At 39.4% G+C, this 17,898-nt stretch overlaps 3 protein-coding genes and 1 long non-coding RNA gene across 7 annotated transcripts; all 4 read left to right on the plus strand.

The window, feature by feature from the left end:
• Window positions 1-262: 262 nt before the first annotated feature.
• LOC4342679 (uncharacterized) lies at window positions 263-1,577 on the plus strand. The gene is made up of 4 exons (XR_010742502.1): window positions 263-367; window positions 794-836; window positions 991-1,094; window positions 1,537-1,577. It is a non-coding gene; the product is annotated as an uncharacterized lncRNA (long non-coding RNA).
• A 3,468-nt stretch (window positions 1,578-5,045) lies between these two features.
• Window positions 5,046-10,437, plus strand: LOC4342680 (zeta-carotene desaturase, chloroplastic/chromoplastic). 2 transcript variants are annotated; one of them, XM_066312297.1, is made up of 14 exons: window positions 5,046-5,394; window positions 5,732-5,884; window positions 5,962-6,096; window positions 6,424-6,496; window positions 6,877-6,950; window positions 7,588-7,692; window positions 7,933-8,177; window positions 8,261-8,348; window positions 8,498-8,540; window positions 8,615-8,771; window positions 8,944-9,072; window positions 9,308-9,380; window positions 9,577-9,741; window positions 9,947-10,437. In XM_066312297.1, the coding sequence occupies exons 2-14, from the start codon at window positions 5,852-5,854 to the stop codon at window positions 10,103-10,105; spliced, it is 1,479 nt and encodes a 492-aa protein (XP_066168394.1). In that variant the 5' UTR covers window positions 5,046-5,394; window positions 5,732-5,851; the 3' UTR covers window positions 10,106-10,437. The 2 variants fall into 2 exon arrangements, with proteins under 2 accessions (XP_066168394.1, XP_015646524.1); XM_015791038.2 differs by having other exon boundaries at window positions 5,732-5,856.
• Window positions 10,438-11,306: 869 nt separating this feature from the next.
• Window positions 11,307-14,516, plus strand: LOC4342681 (uncharacterized). 3 transcript variants are annotated; one of them, XR_010742503.1, is made up of 9 exons: window positions 11,308-11,707; window positions 11,820-11,947; window positions 12,176-12,241; window positions 12,384-12,466; window positions 12,799-12,845; window positions 13,032-13,110; window positions 13,210-13,422; window positions 13,498-13,558; window positions 14,378-14,516. XR_010742503.1 is itself a non-coding variant. In XM_015791039.3 (7 exons), exons 1-7 carry the CDS (start codon window positions 11,427-11,429, stop codon window positions 13,300-13,302), a joined length of 777 nt encoding a protein of 258 aa, XP_015646525.2. In that variant the 5' UTR covers window positions 11,308-11,426; the 3' UTR covers window positions 13,303-13,463. The 3 variants fall into 3 exon arrangements, 1 of the variants encoding a protein (XP_015646525.2); XR_010742504.1 differs by lacking the exon at window positions 14,378-14,516 and having other exon boundaries at window positions 11,307-11,707; window positions 13,495-13,557; XM_015791039.3 differs by lacking the exons at window positions 13,498-13,558; window positions 14,378-14,516 and having other exon boundaries at window positions 13,210-13,463.
• LOC107275250 (cytochrome b-c1 complex subunit 7) lies at window positions 14,477-16,696 on the plus strand. Its single transcript, XM_015791040.3, has 4 exons — window positions 14,477-14,661; window positions 14,762-14,919; window positions 15,603-15,650; window positions 16,353-16,696. The coding sequence occupies exons 1-4, from the start codon at window positions 14,565-14,567 to the stop codon at window positions 16,419-16,421; spliced, it is 372 nt and encodes a 123-aa protein (XP_015646526.2). The 5' UTR covers window positions 14,477-14,564; the 3' UTR covers window positions 16,422-16,696.
• The last annotated feature ends 1,202 nt before the right edge of the window (window positions 16,697-17,898 follow it).

Consider the following 17,898-nt stretch of genomic DNA (forward strand, 5'->3'; position numbering starts at 1 on the left):
ACAAAATCGATTAGCCTACACACGATTTCACCATCCACAAAATCGCTCAGCCTCCTCCTCCGCTTGATCTTGCTGGCCATCTCCTTCACCACCGCTGTACGCAGCCTCGCCGGAGATCCGCCTGACGACGGAGTTTGAGGTGGCGCGACGGAGATCCACCAGGAGCGAAAACCAGTCTCTGCTCCCGCGGAGCACGGCCTCGACGACGCTTCCTCCTTCCCACCTCACCCCAACTCTCTCAGATTGGCGCCGCTGCCAGCCACTCACTCGCCATCGGCAAGATCAGTCGCACCGCCGACCCCTCGCTCTCCCTTGCCAAGAACAGTGCCGCTGCACCTCATCCCAGCCATCTCCATGACGAAGCAAGGTAACCTCTCCTATTTCTTGCCAAGAATTTCATTTTTCTTACACTGATTCCCTTGTGAGTATTTTATTATAAAGTGATCTTTTCAATGGCATAAGTTTTCATGTCAATTCTCAATGCATCTTTCTTGATGGATCTATTTTTAGCATAATCAGATGGTACGAGGCATGCACTTGCAAGTCGTGTCAGTTCTTGGTTTGCAATTGATATCATAGTTAGGGAAAAAAATTTCAGTATTGCTCCCTAGATCGAGGGAATGATATGTTTCGAAACAATTGAATTATTTTCATTCTTCATGTTTCACACAATTATTCATCAAACGATCTCTATGTTCCATCAGTTATTGGCCTATTGGGTGATTGCCTGTAAGCTTGGAACTATATTGGGTAAGTATTAGCAAGTTTAACCTTTAATGTTTCCTGTGTGTAGAACTACAGATCATGAGATCAACAATGGCAAGGACAGAGGGCAGGTAAATAAAATGGTAACAACAGCTCCCACTCCTCCATTTTCTTAATTTCTCTATAAAACATTGGATGCCCTGATATAGGATGAGCACCATACCCAATGATGAGTAATTTCTATAGAATTAACTGCACACCTGATTAATCACTTGACACACTCAGGGAGTTGTGAAAGTGATTGGCAAATATTTTATTCGTACACGGTATCAGGTCACAAATATCTATCAACTTAAGTCTCGACCTCAAGGAGTTCCTCTAAGAGTCAGGTAACTATGCATTTGCTCTCTGTCAATTCTTGTGAATTGTTGCTCTATCCAAAGTATGTGTATGCCATGTCAATTAGCAGTGATTTTTAGGTGGTTGACTAACTTATATTGATATTGATCTAGCAGTGTGTTCTAATTGGTCTACTACTCGACTGTGCATTATGACGAAAAAAAAAGTGAAGCCTAATTTTTTTGTCATAAGTACATGAGTTTGACCTCATTAAGTTGTACTAAGCAGTAGTAAGAACATGACATGTAACATGGTCAAGTTGTGATCAATCTTTTTACTTAGAGATGCTCTGACTGCTAGATATTTGCTGCAATGGGCTGAAGACCCCTACTTATTTAATTCCCATATAAAATATGTTTATGTTAATCTAAAATTATGTGCTGCATCCATTCTGTCCTTCTCATAAGCATATCTAATTTGCAAACCTTGCAGGAAAATGCTAAAATCAGCACAAGCTATTGATGAATTCAATCAAGATGGAGTTTGAACAGAAAATTTGAGATGGGAGAAGAACTTCTGTGGTTGGAAGTTGAGATGGGAGGATTTAGCACGACAATACATCCATCACCATGTAGTCCGCTGCCATCTTCACCATATGGTGTAAAGCCTTCTGCAGTTCACTTGATGCACAGATATTTTGCATGTTAACAGCTGAGGGGTTTTGTTAATCATAAGGCGTGTATCTCATTCAAATTAATCATTTTTTAGCAAACACTTCACTTTTGTTATCCTTGAGCAACCAAGTTTACAATTATGTCGTTTTGAGAATGCAAGATTATTTGAGAAGACTTGCTTGATTTTCATGGATATGTAGTTAGACACAGGTGCTTGACACTTTGAGAAGTGTAAGTTGGCACTTGACAGTTTCCTACTAGGCGTCCAAAAAAAACTAGCATGCACACAAGTCTTGCAAAATCTGAACCATATAGCTTAGCAACTAATTTTTTTCATGCAATGCTTAGGTATCGAACTATTTGATGCCTCACAACTTCTTTCGTCATGTTCTGTAATGCTATATTTTTCCTTTGCCATTACTTAAAGAATACTCAATTTTCGTGTTCGAGAAAGAAAAAAGAATACCTTTTCTTGTCATTACTGTTAAGGCTGAGGAGAAACAGGAAGAATTTTGAGGCTTAACGAATTACAGATATTCCTTCTATAAGTGAATTTTATAGCTTGATCCTGACCGCTGTGCCCACCGACTAGCGAAACCTGAGATACCTGCTTATGAACACGCTTCTTTATCACTTCAAATTTCTTATTTTCTGTTCTCTAAATTCATATTCATAAAATGTCAATTTTAATGAATTTAAGAGAGGACTAAATATTTGTGTTTGCAGATGATGATTTCAAGAATTGTTTTTTCTGATGAATTACAGTGCCAACTTGGTTGATTATAGTTGCTTTTTTCTGCATTTTTAAAGTCTTTTTAGCTTTCTAATAATGTTTTAAAGAAGGATTTCACCTCAGGTCTGACAGTATTCAAATGTTTAGTGAATCAACTACCTCTTGGATATGGGATTGTCTAAGAAAAATGTGTGCTCATTGAGCTATAGATTCTCTCCACTTCTGCAGCTACAGTATTGAGCTTGTTATGAAACCAAAGCTTGAATTTCCGTTAAGAATCATAAAAAGCCACTCAAAGCATGTTGTATAATATCCAAGGTACTTCAGTTATTCACTGAAAGGGATCAAGGTAATATAATGCCACGGTTTTATATACTTCAGAGTAGAAACCTGGATTGTAGTTTGACAGACATGCTTGCAAAAAATAGATTTTTTTTGTGGAAATAGGAAGATTGCTTGTGACAGATCTACAATCAAGCAAAGGTGCCTAAATTTTGGACTCATACCAAGTGCTAGCCATCTTAGGAGATCCAATTATGCAGTATTCAGCGTTTAGAAGTTTTACCACTGGTAAATTGTTGTAGAAAAATAGCATGTACTGCTTGACCTGGAAATATGTGGAAGGGTGTATTTAGAGTGGCAGTCAATGTACATGTATAACTCAAAGAAGACGGTGAGACATGTATGTTAATTTGTTTGCATGTCTTTCAGATTTAGAGAATTTTGATATGTTAATTTGTCTGTCATGTTCTTTCAGGTTTAGAATGCAGATAAACAGAGGAAGTTCAAAATAGGTGTGGGTGATTACAACAGAAAACTCAGATTGTTTGACACCTTTGTCTAGAAGCTAACATGAATAATTGGAGGACACAATCCTCACAGAAGTATAATCCATTCACAATAAATTGAAGCATCTTCAATTTCCACTCTGATGTCCCCACGGTATAGCCAGGGCAACCGTAACTCTCCACTGGGATGTTCTTTCTCATAGTATTTTTATTGGATGACACTTGGTTGAAATGTATCTTTGGGATATCTCCCTCTTAGCACCAGACAGGGTAACCGAGAGTGGTGCGCTTTCTCAAAAATATATATTTTTTTTGCACGGCATCTGGTTTTGAAATGTACCTTTAGGGTTTTTCTTTGTTTTTGTTGTATGTCACATGAATGTACCGCCACTTTTTGTGTTACATTACCCATAGCTTGTGTTTGAAATATGTATTTGCGGAGACGTGCATTGCACGTGCACGATTACTGGTATACCAGAAGTTCCGTAAGAGTGTATTATATAATACACTTTTCCAACTTCTCCTCTCACTTTTCACATGTGTGTTTTCTGAACGAGTAAAAGGTGTGCTTTATGCGAAAAAAAAAGAAATTCCATAGGGAAAGATGGGCTTAAAAACATATTAATCTTTTCTTTAGAAACACAGTACAAACGCAGATGCTCATAACGTGTGAACACATGCACACCCTACCCCTATGAGTACATCTGAAAGATTGGGCCGGCATATCTTGAGATTGAAGAAATCACCACGGACGCCTCACTATCGACGGATATATCGTATACCATTGAGAGAATAATTAGCCATAAATGCGAACACTTGTATCAAGTCTAGGGCTTGAACCGGGGTGAGTTGGTTCCACCACAAGGAAATCTAACCAGTTGAGTTGCGCTCACTTCGCAAATTATATTAATCCATTTTTAAGTTTTTACCAAGCACATAATTTTCTAGATCGTACAACTGTATATTCTTATTTTTAAAAGAGTAAATTATTTAACCGAATTATCGTATAACTATATATTTAAGATTTAAGGTGTTTATATCACAAAACTACAGATCTAGCAACAAATTATCATGTAACTATAGATTTAAGATAGAGTTATAGGAAAACTACAGACATTTTAAGTAGCAAATTTATCCCAAAACTACAAATTTAGTGGCAATTTAATCAGTAAACTACATGTCTATAGCTCGCGCACAACAATAGTGTTGGATTAAAACAATACGATTTGTAGTTTTGCGATAACTTCAATATTAAATATGAAATTTTGTGATAAAGTTAACGCTAAATCTTATAGTTTTACGATATTTTGGTGAAAACTTACGTAGTTATGTAAAATTTACTTCTGAGAGGCGGAGATTCGAGAAGCTACGAACCTCCCCAAAGAAATCTAAAATCACGCTTCATGTGTGTGTGATTGTGTGTGCGCCTAGCACAAAGGGGGAGCACCCCCAGTCACAAGGTTTTTGTTTTGTTTTCTTTTTTTTTGTCGCTTTCTCCCTTTATTTTTGTTTATATAATTTCCAGATCAAAGAATAGAGAAAATAAAGAATTAGGATGTCACACGTACACTTTTCCTTACGAAATTTCCTTAAGAACAAAGAGGTAGTATCATCTTATGCTAAGAATCCTATGAAATTAGCTTAGCTTGTAAGACTAAAATCCTAAGGAATTTAGTAGTAGAATCCATTCATGCAAAACAAACGATTTATTTTAAAAAAAATCATTGTCCCTAAATTCTACGATAATCCTGGTGAAAATCGTCTGAACTGAATGAGCCTTCACCCATCCATCCAAAAAAAAGGGGCGTTCACTTCAGTGGTGCGCGCGTGGTGGCGCCACGGAGGCCGACAAATCCGCTGCTCGACGGCATCTTCGCCTCCTCCCCCACCCGCATCCTCTTCCACCTCTCGCGCTCACGCCATTTATACTCTCCTCCTCCTCCTCCTCCTCTACTCCTAGCAGCAGCGTTGGTTGGTGAGCTGAGGCATATGGCCATGGCTGCCACGTCCCGCGCGCCGTCCACGCTGGCCCCGGCGTCGTTCTCCGCCGCCGGCGGCAGCAGGAGGCGGCGCCGGTGCCCGAATCCCAGGGTGCGGGTGGGGGTGGGGGTGCGGTGCTCGCTCGACAGCAACGTCTCCGACATGGCCGTCAACGGTGAGGGTTTCTTGGGTTTCGTTTTCTCCGGTCGATTCTTTCTTCTGCGGTGCCACTCCGCTCTCCCCCTAGAGATTCTTGAACGGTTTTGGTATATGGATAGAACCAAGGAGACACAAATTCTTGAACCCTGGATTTTGGTGGCTCTGAACTGAACTGAATTTGTGGATTAGTTAGTTAGTTAGTTGTTGCTTGTGATGAGTCTGACCATGTGTAGTAGCTAGATTCTTCTTTTCTAGGTTCATTCAGTAGCTTTCTACAGGATTACCTGAATATGCTGCTGACTGTGAAAGGCTGAAAGCAATTGAATTGGGGATCTTTTTTCCGTGTGTGGCAGCTCCGAAAGGATTGTTCCCGCCGGAGCCGGAGCACTACAGGGGGCCGAAGCTGAAGGTGGCCATCATAGGGGCCGGCCTCGCCGGCATGTCCACCGCGGTGGAGCTCTTGGACCAGGGCCATGAGGTTTCTTCAATTCATTGCCTGCAATGATGTCCGTGTTCTGCTCTTCCAGGGAAAAGACAGTGATTTTTGGTTTACCAAAATTGGGGTGATGTTCCTCTTTTGCAGGTTGATCTGTACGAGTCCCGGCCGTTTATCGGCGGCAAAGTCGGTTCTTTTGTGGATAGGAAAGGGAACCATATCGAGATGGGGCTGCACGTGTTCTTCGGGTGTTACAGCAATCTTTTCCGCCTTATGAAGAAGGTAATTTTCTATGTTCTTTCAGATGGTTGGAGAATGTCTACTTTTCAAGTATTTTGTTAATCTAGACTGCACTAAGTAGATAATGGAGCTGAGTTAGATGCTTCTTCCATCATGAAAAGTTAGGAATGCCATCTGTTTGCACTTACTAGAGTATGGTAAATCTGTACTCCCGGAGTATATTGTGAGGAGAACATGCTATCTTTATTTTTGTCTATATGAAGCATGTAGTCAATTACTTTATTTCATGAGTCGGATAATTTGTACTTTTTCTGTATTAGCCAGGTTTGACACTAACTGTTAATCGAGTTCAACCTTATTTTGTTTCAGGTTGGAGCTGATAATAATCTGCTAGTGAAGGAGCATACCCATACATTTGTAAATAAAGGAGGCACGATTGGTGGTATGTTCAGTTATCCTATACCCATGTGCCTAACAGTTGTAGGAGTTGTGGTGTTTTTTTACTTGTCGTGCTGAAATCATTCTTCATTACTTTTGAGCTACCTTTCATAGAAAGTTAAACCGTTGCTAATATTTAAAGTTTACAAAGTGTAAATTACTATGAGACGATTTGCTAGAACACTAATTGTTCTTTTGTGGGCGGCAAAAAAAAAGTGCTCTGGCGTGTTATTTTCTTGATCTTGCATTAGGCCAATACTGATAAGACAACTTGCCATATTTCTACTAAGTGTGCTAAACTAACTCAAGTGTATTTTGCTATGTATTTATATTCCACTTATTTTCTAAACTTTCATACTATTTGCTTTGCTAATTGCTATACAGAACTTGATTTTCGGTTTCCTGTGGGAGCTCCGTTACATGGTATCCAAGCATTCCTACGAACTAACCAACTCAAGGTAATTACTCTAAATTCATGTCCGGTAACTAGGATATCAAACTTTGACTATCTTTATTGACCATGTTTAATCACAATATTTTGACTTTCCAACTTATTGTAATATTCTTGCTTTGAACTCTGTCAAAGTCATGCCCACGCTTCTAACAGTATCCTCATTTTTATACTCTGTATTCATACCTTTTAGTCACACGCCATTACTTTTTGAATATAGTGCTTGGCGCTTTGGGGCACAATGTAATCAGCTGAGTTGAGTGTAAATATTCCTTGAAAGCTCCTAAAAGTGATTGGTCTGTTTAATATTCCTTGCAGACTGTGATAATCTACTAAAGATGTGGCTTTCTGTGATATTTGTATTGTCATGAATCAAAGCATTGTAATGTCTTCCTACCTGTCTATATATGCAAATTGCATAGCTAGTTCTTGATTGCCATGTCACCAGATAGAATGTGATATGGATTCTTCTAAATCTTGTTATAATTCATAATTGAAAGATTCTATAAGGGTGATAAGCATATTTGTTAAGGATTCTATAAGGATTCATAAACCTTCAACTTTGCCCATCTATTTTATACAGTACATATTTGTTAGATGGATTCAATATATGGACTAATTAAAATATTTGAATCATGTTTCAGGTTTATGATAAAGCAAGAAATGCCGTTGCTCTTGCTCTAAGCCCAGTTGTTCGAGCTCTTGTTGATCCAGATGGTGCATTGCAGCAAGTACGGGATTTGGATGATGTATGTATCTCTCTCCTCTTATTTAAGTGTCATTAGGAGTGTATATCTACTGTCTAGGCAATGCATCATTATATCTCGAATCTGGAACATAGGTTACTAGTGCACTTCCTTCTGTTTCATTCTCATCACAATTAGTTATATAAACATATGCACTATAAATATCGTAGAACTGTTATTAATGAAAAATCAGAGGTAGATAGCTTCTATCTAAAGGTTAATTTGCAAGTGTACTTTTTTCAGGTAAGTTTCAGCGATTGGTTCTTGTCGAAAGGTGGTACTCGAGAGAGCATCACAAGGATGTGGGATCCTGTTGCCTATGCTCTTGGTTTCATTGACTGTGATAATATCAGTGCACGTTGCATGCTTACCATTTTCACTCTGTTTGCCACAAAAACAGAGGCATCTTTATTACGCATGCTAAAGGGTTCACCTGATGTTTATCTGAGTGGTCCAATAAAGAAGTACATAACAGACAGGGGTGGTAGGTATGATGGCAAAGACCGAAATTTGTTTTGCATTAGTATGTACTGCACCGTTGAAAGCTTACATCATTTAACAAATCCTTCAGGTTTCACCTGAGGTGGGGATGTAGGGAGGTTCTCTATGATAAGTCACCTGATGGGGAAACCTATGTTAAAGGCCTTCTCCTATCCAAGGTTAGCACCATTATCTATGAAGTGTGGTTATCCTTTGCATGACTGTACAGCTAGATTATGGTTGATAATAATGTGCATTGCTGTAGGCTTAGCTTAACCCTTTTCTTGATACTTTAATTGACACTTTTGCCATGCCTGGACATTTTTAGGCTACAAGTAGAGAGATAATCAAAGCAGATGCATATGTCGCAGGTTCTTTCTCTTCCATTTTGTCTTTGACTACCACGTCCTACCATGCAAGATTAAATTGGAATTGTTGATTGTAGCTTGTGATGTCCCGGGGATCAAAAGACTTTTACCTTCTGAATGGAGGCAATGGGATACATTTGACAACATCTACAAGTTAGATGGTGTTCCTGTAGTCACAGTACAGCTTCGTTATAATGGATGGGTTACAGAACTTCAAGATTTGGAGAAATCAAGGTAACTCCAGTCTCCCCTCCCCAGTTAGCCCAATATTTTTATCAATGCCCGTGATGCACACATTATATTTTTTCATAAAGAGTGCATTTGTTTGTACTGAACAATGGCCGTACAAATGCAGTCTGCTTTTTTGCATGATGCTGAATGATACCTCTGTTTATCTTTGATGTAGACAACTGAAAAAGGCAGTTGGCTTGGATAATCTTCTCTACACTCCAGATGCAGATTTTTCATGTTTTTCAGACCTTGCACTTTCATCTCCTGCTGACTACTACATTGAAGGACAAGGTTCCTTGATCCAGTAAGGCTACTTTCTCTTCCATGTTCTTTGCTTTTGTGGTCTGGAATTAAGTTTGACCATTCAGTGTTCTTGACATTTGATATCATTCACTATTGTAGCTGTTAGTTTGTAATTATGGTTTATTTTTACACAAGCAGCTTACTTGGTGACTAGTGTAGTAGAACTGTTGAATTTCATGCATCAAATTGATAACTGTTGCAATTAAAATCACCGTGTGCTACTACTTCATTTGTAGAGCTGTGCTAACCCCTGGCGATCCTTACATGCCATTGCCGAATGAGGAGATAATTAGCAAGGTTCAAAAGCAGGTGGGTTTGTAAATACCACTCTGTTGATCAAATTATTCTTGTATTCCATTACCAAAATTCTAGAACTGGTTGTTAGAGATCCATTGCAAATAATGAAGCGTGTTAATTTTAAATCAGGATAATTTCTTCTGCTTTTGTTAATTATTTCATTCTTTCAAAACTCACTTCAGTGCAAATCCATTTATGATTCATGCAGGTCTTAGAATTGTTCCCGTCATCACAAGGCTTGGAACTTACATGGTCGAGTGTGGTGAAAATCGGTCAATCATTGTACCGCGAGTCACCAGGAAATGATCCATTTAGACCTGATCAAAAGACACCAGTTAAAAACTTCTTCCTGTCTGGCTCTTACACAAAACAGGTATCTAAACCATTGACTTAGTCACTGTCACCAGTAATCAATCAGCGCTCATCAAATACAATTGTTTTGATTCTGTAAATTTAGATTTTAAGCAGGAAGGTTCGTTTGGTAGATATTCGTAATATTGGATGAAACATATATAACTGCTCCTGTAAAAGCATGATCGACGATCCCATGAACTCATAATCTGCTATCTTGTTTGCAGGACTACATTGACAGCATGGAAGGGGCAACTCTCTCAGGCAGGAGAACCGCGGCCTACATCTGTGGTGCAGGAGAGGAGCTGCTCGCCCTCCGAAAGAAGCTCATTGTCGACGACAGCGAGAAGGCCAGGGGTAAGGTCGAGGCCCTTCAGACAAGCTGAGCTTCCTCAAATGACACATGCTGGAGTGAGTGGATTGCTATGCCCAAAACAAAAACAGCTTCCTGGGTGTAGTAGGCGATTTCCGCAGCGACTCTCATGTAAATCCTACTTGATTGAGCATTTAGGTCCAATCTGCTGCTGCCCTTTTTGCCTTGACACGATCGTTCGTTCGCCCGTCAATGGTGTGTTCTTCGTTATTGTGAATTTGTGATTGGGAACCAAAGGTGGCATACGGGATTACATCAGGCAGCGTGTGTTTTGTTCAGCTTAACCGATCATTGAACCCATTGATGATGATGATGATGTTTATATAGTGCACACATCACTTAAAATCTTGTGAGAGATGGTGCTTAAATTTGGTGAGTACTGCTGTACTTTATAAGGCAGCTTTAGAGTTTTTATAAGGAGTATATTTTGAACATTGTGAGATGAGAAATTTTAGATACTTAAAAGTACGAGTTACTTAAATTTTACACTAGTAAGCTGTTGGTATCTTAAAATTTTGGTACCAAGTCGGTACCTTGTCAAGGACAGTAAAATTTATCAAGGACAGTAAAATTACCTTGTGAGATGTCTTGTGAGATAGTGTGCTAAGTGTGCGCAACTAAAATATGGAATATAGAAAAAAAATATTCAAAGGAGGTAGTATTGAATTGTTGTGACTGAAATTCGTCGATACTGGATGGTGGAAATTTGACTCTTTTTTCCCCTTGCCATGCCTGAAGTCTGAAGTTTCCATGTCCTATTGAAAATGAAATGATCATCATCTTTTACATCTAGGATAACACTAAGCATACCTAAAGCACTGAAATTTTTGGTTTGGTCAGAATATGGATTGCAGCACGCCAGCACCATCATGGAGGCAGCACCGTTTCATATTACAAGTCACTTTAATTTTTCTACAAATTAAACTTTTTTAGTTTTAATCAAATTTATAGAAAAAAAATAGTAATAAATCTAAAACACCAAATTAGTTTCGTTGAATCTAACGTTGAATATATTTTTATAATATATTTGTTTTATATTGAAAACACTACTATAATTTTCCATAAATTTTATCATACTTCTAAAGCTTAATTGGGAAAAAAAATCAAAGCGACTTGTGTTTTTCTTTGGGCTCTCTGGCAAAACAGCAACTGCCATTGGCTGGCGTGGCGTGTCACCTTGAGCACCTCACAATCTGCCGATCCCCAGCAGTGTCCAAGTGTGAGCTTCTTGTGGTTGGATTGCCATTTGGCCATTGCCTCTGGATCTGCCTCTGCAACATTGAGAATAATGCTTTCCAATTTCCATGTAGTAGTAGTAGCAGCATGTAGTGTGTATGAGCCAACTGCAAAAACAAAAAAGAAAAAGAAAAATGGCGCCAAGATTAACCGCCAAACGGCCTGCTTCCCTCTCCTCTCGCGGCAGAAACGCAGTTCTTCAGCTATGGTGTGGATCAGAGAAATGGAGGATTCTGCAGAGCCATCGCCGCCTCCCCGGCGGCGTCCGGTGCAGCTCCGGCTCGCCGGACAGCGGCGGCGGCGGCGCCCCGCCGCTCGTCAGGGCGGCGGTCAGCGCCGTCACCGAGCTACTCAGGGTCCTGACTCCCAAGAACCCCAGGCATGCAAAGTGCTCGAGTTCATCTGATGTTGCTGTTCACCATTTGGTTTTTGAGAATTCTTCTCTAATTTGCTGATGATGCAAGCATCTGGGATTCAATTTGAGGGTGCAGAGTTGTTGATGATGATCTTCAGAAGGGAGATGAAGGAGGAGGAGGAGCAGAGTTGGATTCGCCGCGCAGCGTGGATGATGTGATTGCTGTTCTTGAAGCCGATTACCAGCGAGCATATTTCCTCACTGGTATGTAGTATGAGTTTTCTCTGTCTGTTGATGCTGCCATGTCATAGAGAACATAAGATAAATTGAAGAGTTGGAAATTGCACATTTAATTTCACTTTTTAGTACTGATGATGGTTACATAGAACTTAAAATTTAGGTTAATCGACTGCCATATATATAGTACACATGCCAAATAGTTTCAGAATCTGAAGTTATAATGCACTGAAACATCGGATGTTTTCTTATCAGGGAACTTTACTCCGGACATATATACCGAAGATTGCTTGTTTGAGGACCCGACAATAAAGTTCCGAGGTTTGCGATAATTTTCTTTGCTATTTGACCTCACAAATGCGCAATGCAAGCCCCGTCAAGCAATGTTTAATTTGATTCGCTCCAATTTCAAAGAAATACTATGAATTTTTGTTATGCTAAATGCACTGTTGTTATTTGGTAGGAAGGTCTAGATATTCCCAGAACCTAGATCTGCTTGTACCGTTCTTCGACAGCCCTTCACTTGAGCTTGAAAACATTGAAAAGGTAACACTGTTTGCTGAAATTGTCAAGTGACCAGTGATGCATCTGCAATGCATGTGTTGTTGTCTTTTCTTTCTTTTCCATTCCATTTTGCTAAAATTGATGTAGCTACCAACTTACCAAATGTCAATTTCCATCTCCAGATTGCCCTTCTGTTCTGAACTGTAAGGAATGCCATTATATTGTGCTAGTAAACATGCAAGCTATTTTTATTGCAGATGTGCCTTTACTGATTAGCTTCTAGTTTAGTTATACTGGCACAGTGTGATTTGTCAAAGTTTTGTCTAAGCTATACCCATTTTGCAACTTCCTGATGCTCTTTGCAAATCAAGCAGGGGTTGAGGGTTGAAACAAAGTTCATCATGGCAACATGGACACTAAGGTGATACTGTAATATTAAATCTTGTTTCGTTAATTATTAGGTGGGGTAAAACTAGTCATCTTTTGCAAGTTCAGAGTAACTGAACTAAAATCTCTATGAACCCAGAAGGATTTAGCAGAAACTTGTATTAAATACTGCACACTACTTTGTTTTTTCTTGTGTTCAACTAATATGCTTTTCTTACAGGACATATTTAAGGCTTCCATGGAGACCCCTCATCGCCATCAGAGGGAATACAACATATGATTTGGATGAAGAATACAAGGTAAGGAGGTGAAAAGAAAAGGAAGCAACCTTCTAATTTTTTTTCTCTTTCATTTTAATTCAAGAGCTAAGAATATTTTGGCTGTTACAATATGTTCAGGTCACTAGACATGCTGAGAGCTGGGATGTCTCTGCATTGGAGGCGATTGGGCAGATATTCGTGCCGGCTCCGAAACAAACAGATGACATCTAATTAACCAGCTAAAGCAACACAGAGCACTAGTATACATGAATATGATGCTGGTGCTTTGCCACGTAGTGCTTCTCAACCGCAATGCATAACTGTACATTTCCTTTTTGTGATTACACACAAGTAAGTGCACATATTATATTCTAACTAAGTACGAGTTAGTATGTTTTTGGTGTGAGTATGGTTCATGTAAAGCAGGTGGGCGAAAAAAAAAAGACACCTCGCAAGAAAAAAGAAGCTACTAAAAGATACACCTAAGGTACGTTTGAAACATAAGAATTTCACATATCATATAAGATGTTTTATTTTGTCTTTTAAGTCCAAATTCTTTAATTGTGACCAAATTTGTTGAAAAAAGTAGCAACACATTCAACACAAAACAGACAAAATATCCTATAAAAATGTATTAATTGTGAATTTAATAAAAACTAATTTGGTGTTGTATACATTTTTCCATCAACTTCTCCAAACTTTTTTAAAAAATTGATTTAGGAAAAATAGAAAACACCTCAAATATACAATAGAGGAGCACATGATATTTTCATGAAATTCGAAAAAAATATACCCACGGTTCAAAAAGGACTAGAGGCACGAAAACAAAATACAAGTTCTCTCCAAGGCTCCTTCAAGACATAAGTTCCACAGGAATTAATTCAATTCCTACAAAGACTCAAAAATTCATCAGTTTCATAGTTCATAGTAAATTTCACTTTGGGTTACTTTTTATTACCAATATTTCACTTTAGACCATAGATTAACTAATGTTTTTTTAATTTGGACTGGATAATCTTACCTTTGTTTTATTTTGAACCACCCTAACTCTTTTCTCAAGTGTATGAACGACCTCGAATATGTCAGCTCCTATTCATCAATAAACCTCTTTAGTTGTATGTAGACCATTGCTTTGACATAGAACAAAGTAGATGGATAAAAAAATTGAGTGCACTTTAAAGTGACAAAATGGTAAAATTACCTAGTCCAAAGTGAAAACATTGGTTGAAGGGTGGCCCAAACTGAAACATCGGCAATAAAAAGGTAGTCGAAAATGAAATTTACTCTGATATTTTTTTAAATGAAGATGGGCCGGCCCATCGGCCCATCACCGTCGAATGTTCCACAAGCTTCGCGGCCCAACCCCAACCACCCAAAGCCAAGCAACCGTACGGTCTCCTCTCTCGTCAAACCAAACCCAAGCAAAGCACCCGCCACATCGGAGAAGAGAGAGAGAGAGAGAGAGCGTGGAAGCTTCTGGAAGGTTCTCGAAGATGCTGTCCTCCCTGTCGGCGTGGCTGGTGAACCCGCGGCGGAACCCGCTGGCCCGCCTCCACATGAACGCCGTCGCCTCCCGCCTCCGCAAATACGGTGAGCTGCCCCCTCCCCCCCTTCGAATTCCGCCGCTAGGGTTAGGGTTAGGGTTTTGCCGCGGCGAGGGATCTCTGATCGGGGGTTCTGGTGTGCGCAGGGCTCCGGTACGACGACCTGTACGACCCCTACCACGACCTCGACATCAAGGAGGCCCTGGCGCGGCTGCCGCGGGAGGTGGTGGACGCCCGCAACCAGCGCCTCAAGCGCGCCATGGACCTCTCCATGAAGCACCAGTACCTCCCCGCCGATGCCCAGGTTGAACAAGATTTCGCAATCATCCTCGGTAGTTTTGGTTCAGTCCCACATTCTGTTTGTATGTATGTATGAATGTGTGCGCGACCTGTGGAATTAGTAGAATTGTTTCTTCCATTTGCGTTGTCAATGTGGATACGGTCAATTGTGGCCGGGGACTTACGGAGACGTGGCTTGTCGATGTGGCTAGTTCGTTCCTCGAGCTTTTGCTCCGCGAGACCGCGACGCTCCGTGGCTTGGTGACGTAGGAATTAGAAGGATGGCAACTGGTAGACAATTGGTGAATAGGAATGGGCGGTGGACACCGATTTGATGCTTGTGATAGGGAATGGAACTGTTACTAAATGATGCTATGGCACTGTTAGTTTTGTCCTCTCTCTCTGATACATTTGCTTGTGTCTCCTTGTTAGGTCTATTTTGTTGAGATCGTTTGGTGAATTTGCTTCAATTGACCTCTTATACTTTGTTGTTTTCGGGGTGTACTGAGTTCTTGCTTCCTATCCTGTGTTCAGAATATAGTGAGCTTCCCTTTGAAGCTATAAGACCTTTAATTCCTTCTCCACATTCATCACATTCTGTTTTGACATTCTCCTGTCAATTACCGTCTGATCAGTTATTTAAGAGGACCTATCTGCATATCTCATATATTGTGATTTGCGACACCATTAATTTTCATTTTTTGGCAGGCGAAGCAGACACCGTTCAGAGGCTATTTATCTGATATGCTAGCACTGGTAAGTGTCCTTTTTTATCACCTTACCTTTCTTGTTACTTGAACCATGGATTACAACTTGGGAGCTGGCAATTGGCACTATACATACTGGAATAAAATGAACTTCGCTCATCACAATGTTCTTTTAGGAGCCACTTTACTTGAACAATTGTTTTCATTATACATGTTTGTGGTACCTGATACTTTCCAAGTATTTTGATTTCAAAGATCAAACTTTGTATATTTTGACCAATAATTAGCCAAAGTACATGTACAACTATTACTACTGTATGAAAATACTAGGTTTGCTGTCTTAAGATTGGCTTTCAGTACTATGAATTCCTGAATGTTGGTTCCTCATGCTGATTTAGTATCTAAAAAATTGTGTGCATAATTGCAAAGGTTATTTCTGCTCAAGGCCCCATTCAAATGATTTACTGACGGTTAATTGCTATCCACTAATAGTGTGTCATTGGCTGTTGGTGATTGTCCAGAGAAACAGTCTGCTGTTATCGGTATAAATGATTTGGGTAGTACTCCTTTTATTACACTTGTTTCCTCTTCTGTTGGTAGTAGAATATCATCGTATATGAGCAGATGTTTCTTCCAAAGAAATCAATCCTTGACTACTCTGATGTGTGGGCCTTAAGAAACAAAACTCATGTTAAATTTTGATAAAAAACCATCTTTTGCTGGCTACTGTTTGACACATCATGCTTTTCAGGTGAAAAAGGAGAGCGCAGAGCGCGAAGCATTGGGAGCACTCCCCCTGTACCAGAGGACCATCCCATGAAGCGTCTACTTCGTAGGCCTGTTTCTAATTTTCTTGATGTATGAAAGTGAATTCAATAAAACGCAGTGGACGATTATGTACCATGTATTATGCTAAAATCCTTGTTGTGTAATGTGTTATGTGTATGCTTATTATGTGAAGATACCCACCGTCAGTTCTCCATAGATACCTTTTGGTATGACAACTGACATATGGTGTATGTTTTGTAATCAATTTAAAACTCTATATAGCTTCACTTGGAGCTGAGTAGGTAAGAAAGTTTTCATTGTCGCACAGACCCTCTGAGCCGTATTTTCCTGTTTTACTATGTTCATTTCGAGTTTCACTAGGCTTATCAGTTGTAGCTAAAATTTGAATTTTGAAGCTTAATTTTATAATTGATTTTAAAGTTTTTTTTTCATCTTAGTTTATTTTGTAGCATTGGTTTTTAAATTGCTAGGAACACAAAAATATATAAAAAGTTATATTTAGAAATTATTTTTGGTGGTTTCGTTTTTTTTTCTACGGGTGATAACCTAGTAGAGCAAATGATGATAGGCTAAGCTATTAACTAGGGTTAAACGTATTGTGTTGGGAGGGTTTACGGCCCTATTTAGGAAAGCTTCTAGCTGTAGTTTCTTCCATGATATTCAGCTATTCAAACTCTGTAGATTCTGATTATATGTAACCATAGAATCTAGAAAATAAACTATAAAGCAGAGTTTATCATAGAATCTGGAAAACTGTCTTCTGGCTTCTAGTTTATTTTCTGGATTCTACAACTATAACTTCTTATAATATGGGCGGAAAGCAGAGATTATCTTAGAATCTGGCTACCAACCAGCTACTATAGAACCTGGAAAACTGTCTTCTGGCTTCTAGTTTATTTTCTGGATTCTACAACTATAACTTCTTATAATATGGGCGAAAAGCAGAGATTATCTTATAATCTGGGTACCAACCAGCTACTATAGAACTTGAAAAACTATCTTCTGGCTTCTAGTTTATTTTCAGATTCCACAACTATAACTTCTTATAATATGGGCGGAAAGTTAAACTGTTTGGGAGTTTTTTTTTTATTCTAGAGAAGTTGTAGGTAGCAGAAAATCCCCAAACGAGCCCACAATCTTGTAAGTTCGGCCTATGTCTTTCCTAGGAGGAATAATTTACCTTACATCCCTCATCTAAGAGTTGAGTTTGGATTTCATTCCTCAACCACAAAAAATCACAAAACCAAATACAATACCAAATACAATGTATCCCTCGTCTTTAAAACCCGATGTAAATCAAATCCCTCGGTAGTATTTAAAGCAGTTTTAACTGATGTGGCACCTACGTGGCAATTTGACATGGTCTTTTTGGCTATGTGGCATTTTTATGTGGAACCCATGTCATCTTCTCTCCTCCTCTCTCTCCTCTTTTTCTTCATCTCTCCATTGACGACTCCTCTCCAACCAAAAGCTGTTGTGGGCGTCAAGCTGCTGTCGCCTCCGCGACC

The sequence above is a fragment of the Oryza sativa genome, chromosome 7, assembly GCF_034140825.1.
Source record: "Oryza sativa Japonica Group chromosome 7, ASM3414082v1".
Classification (NCBI taxonomy): Eukaryota; Viridiplantae; Streptophyta; class Magnoliopsida; order Poales; family Poaceae; genus Oryza; species Oryza sativa.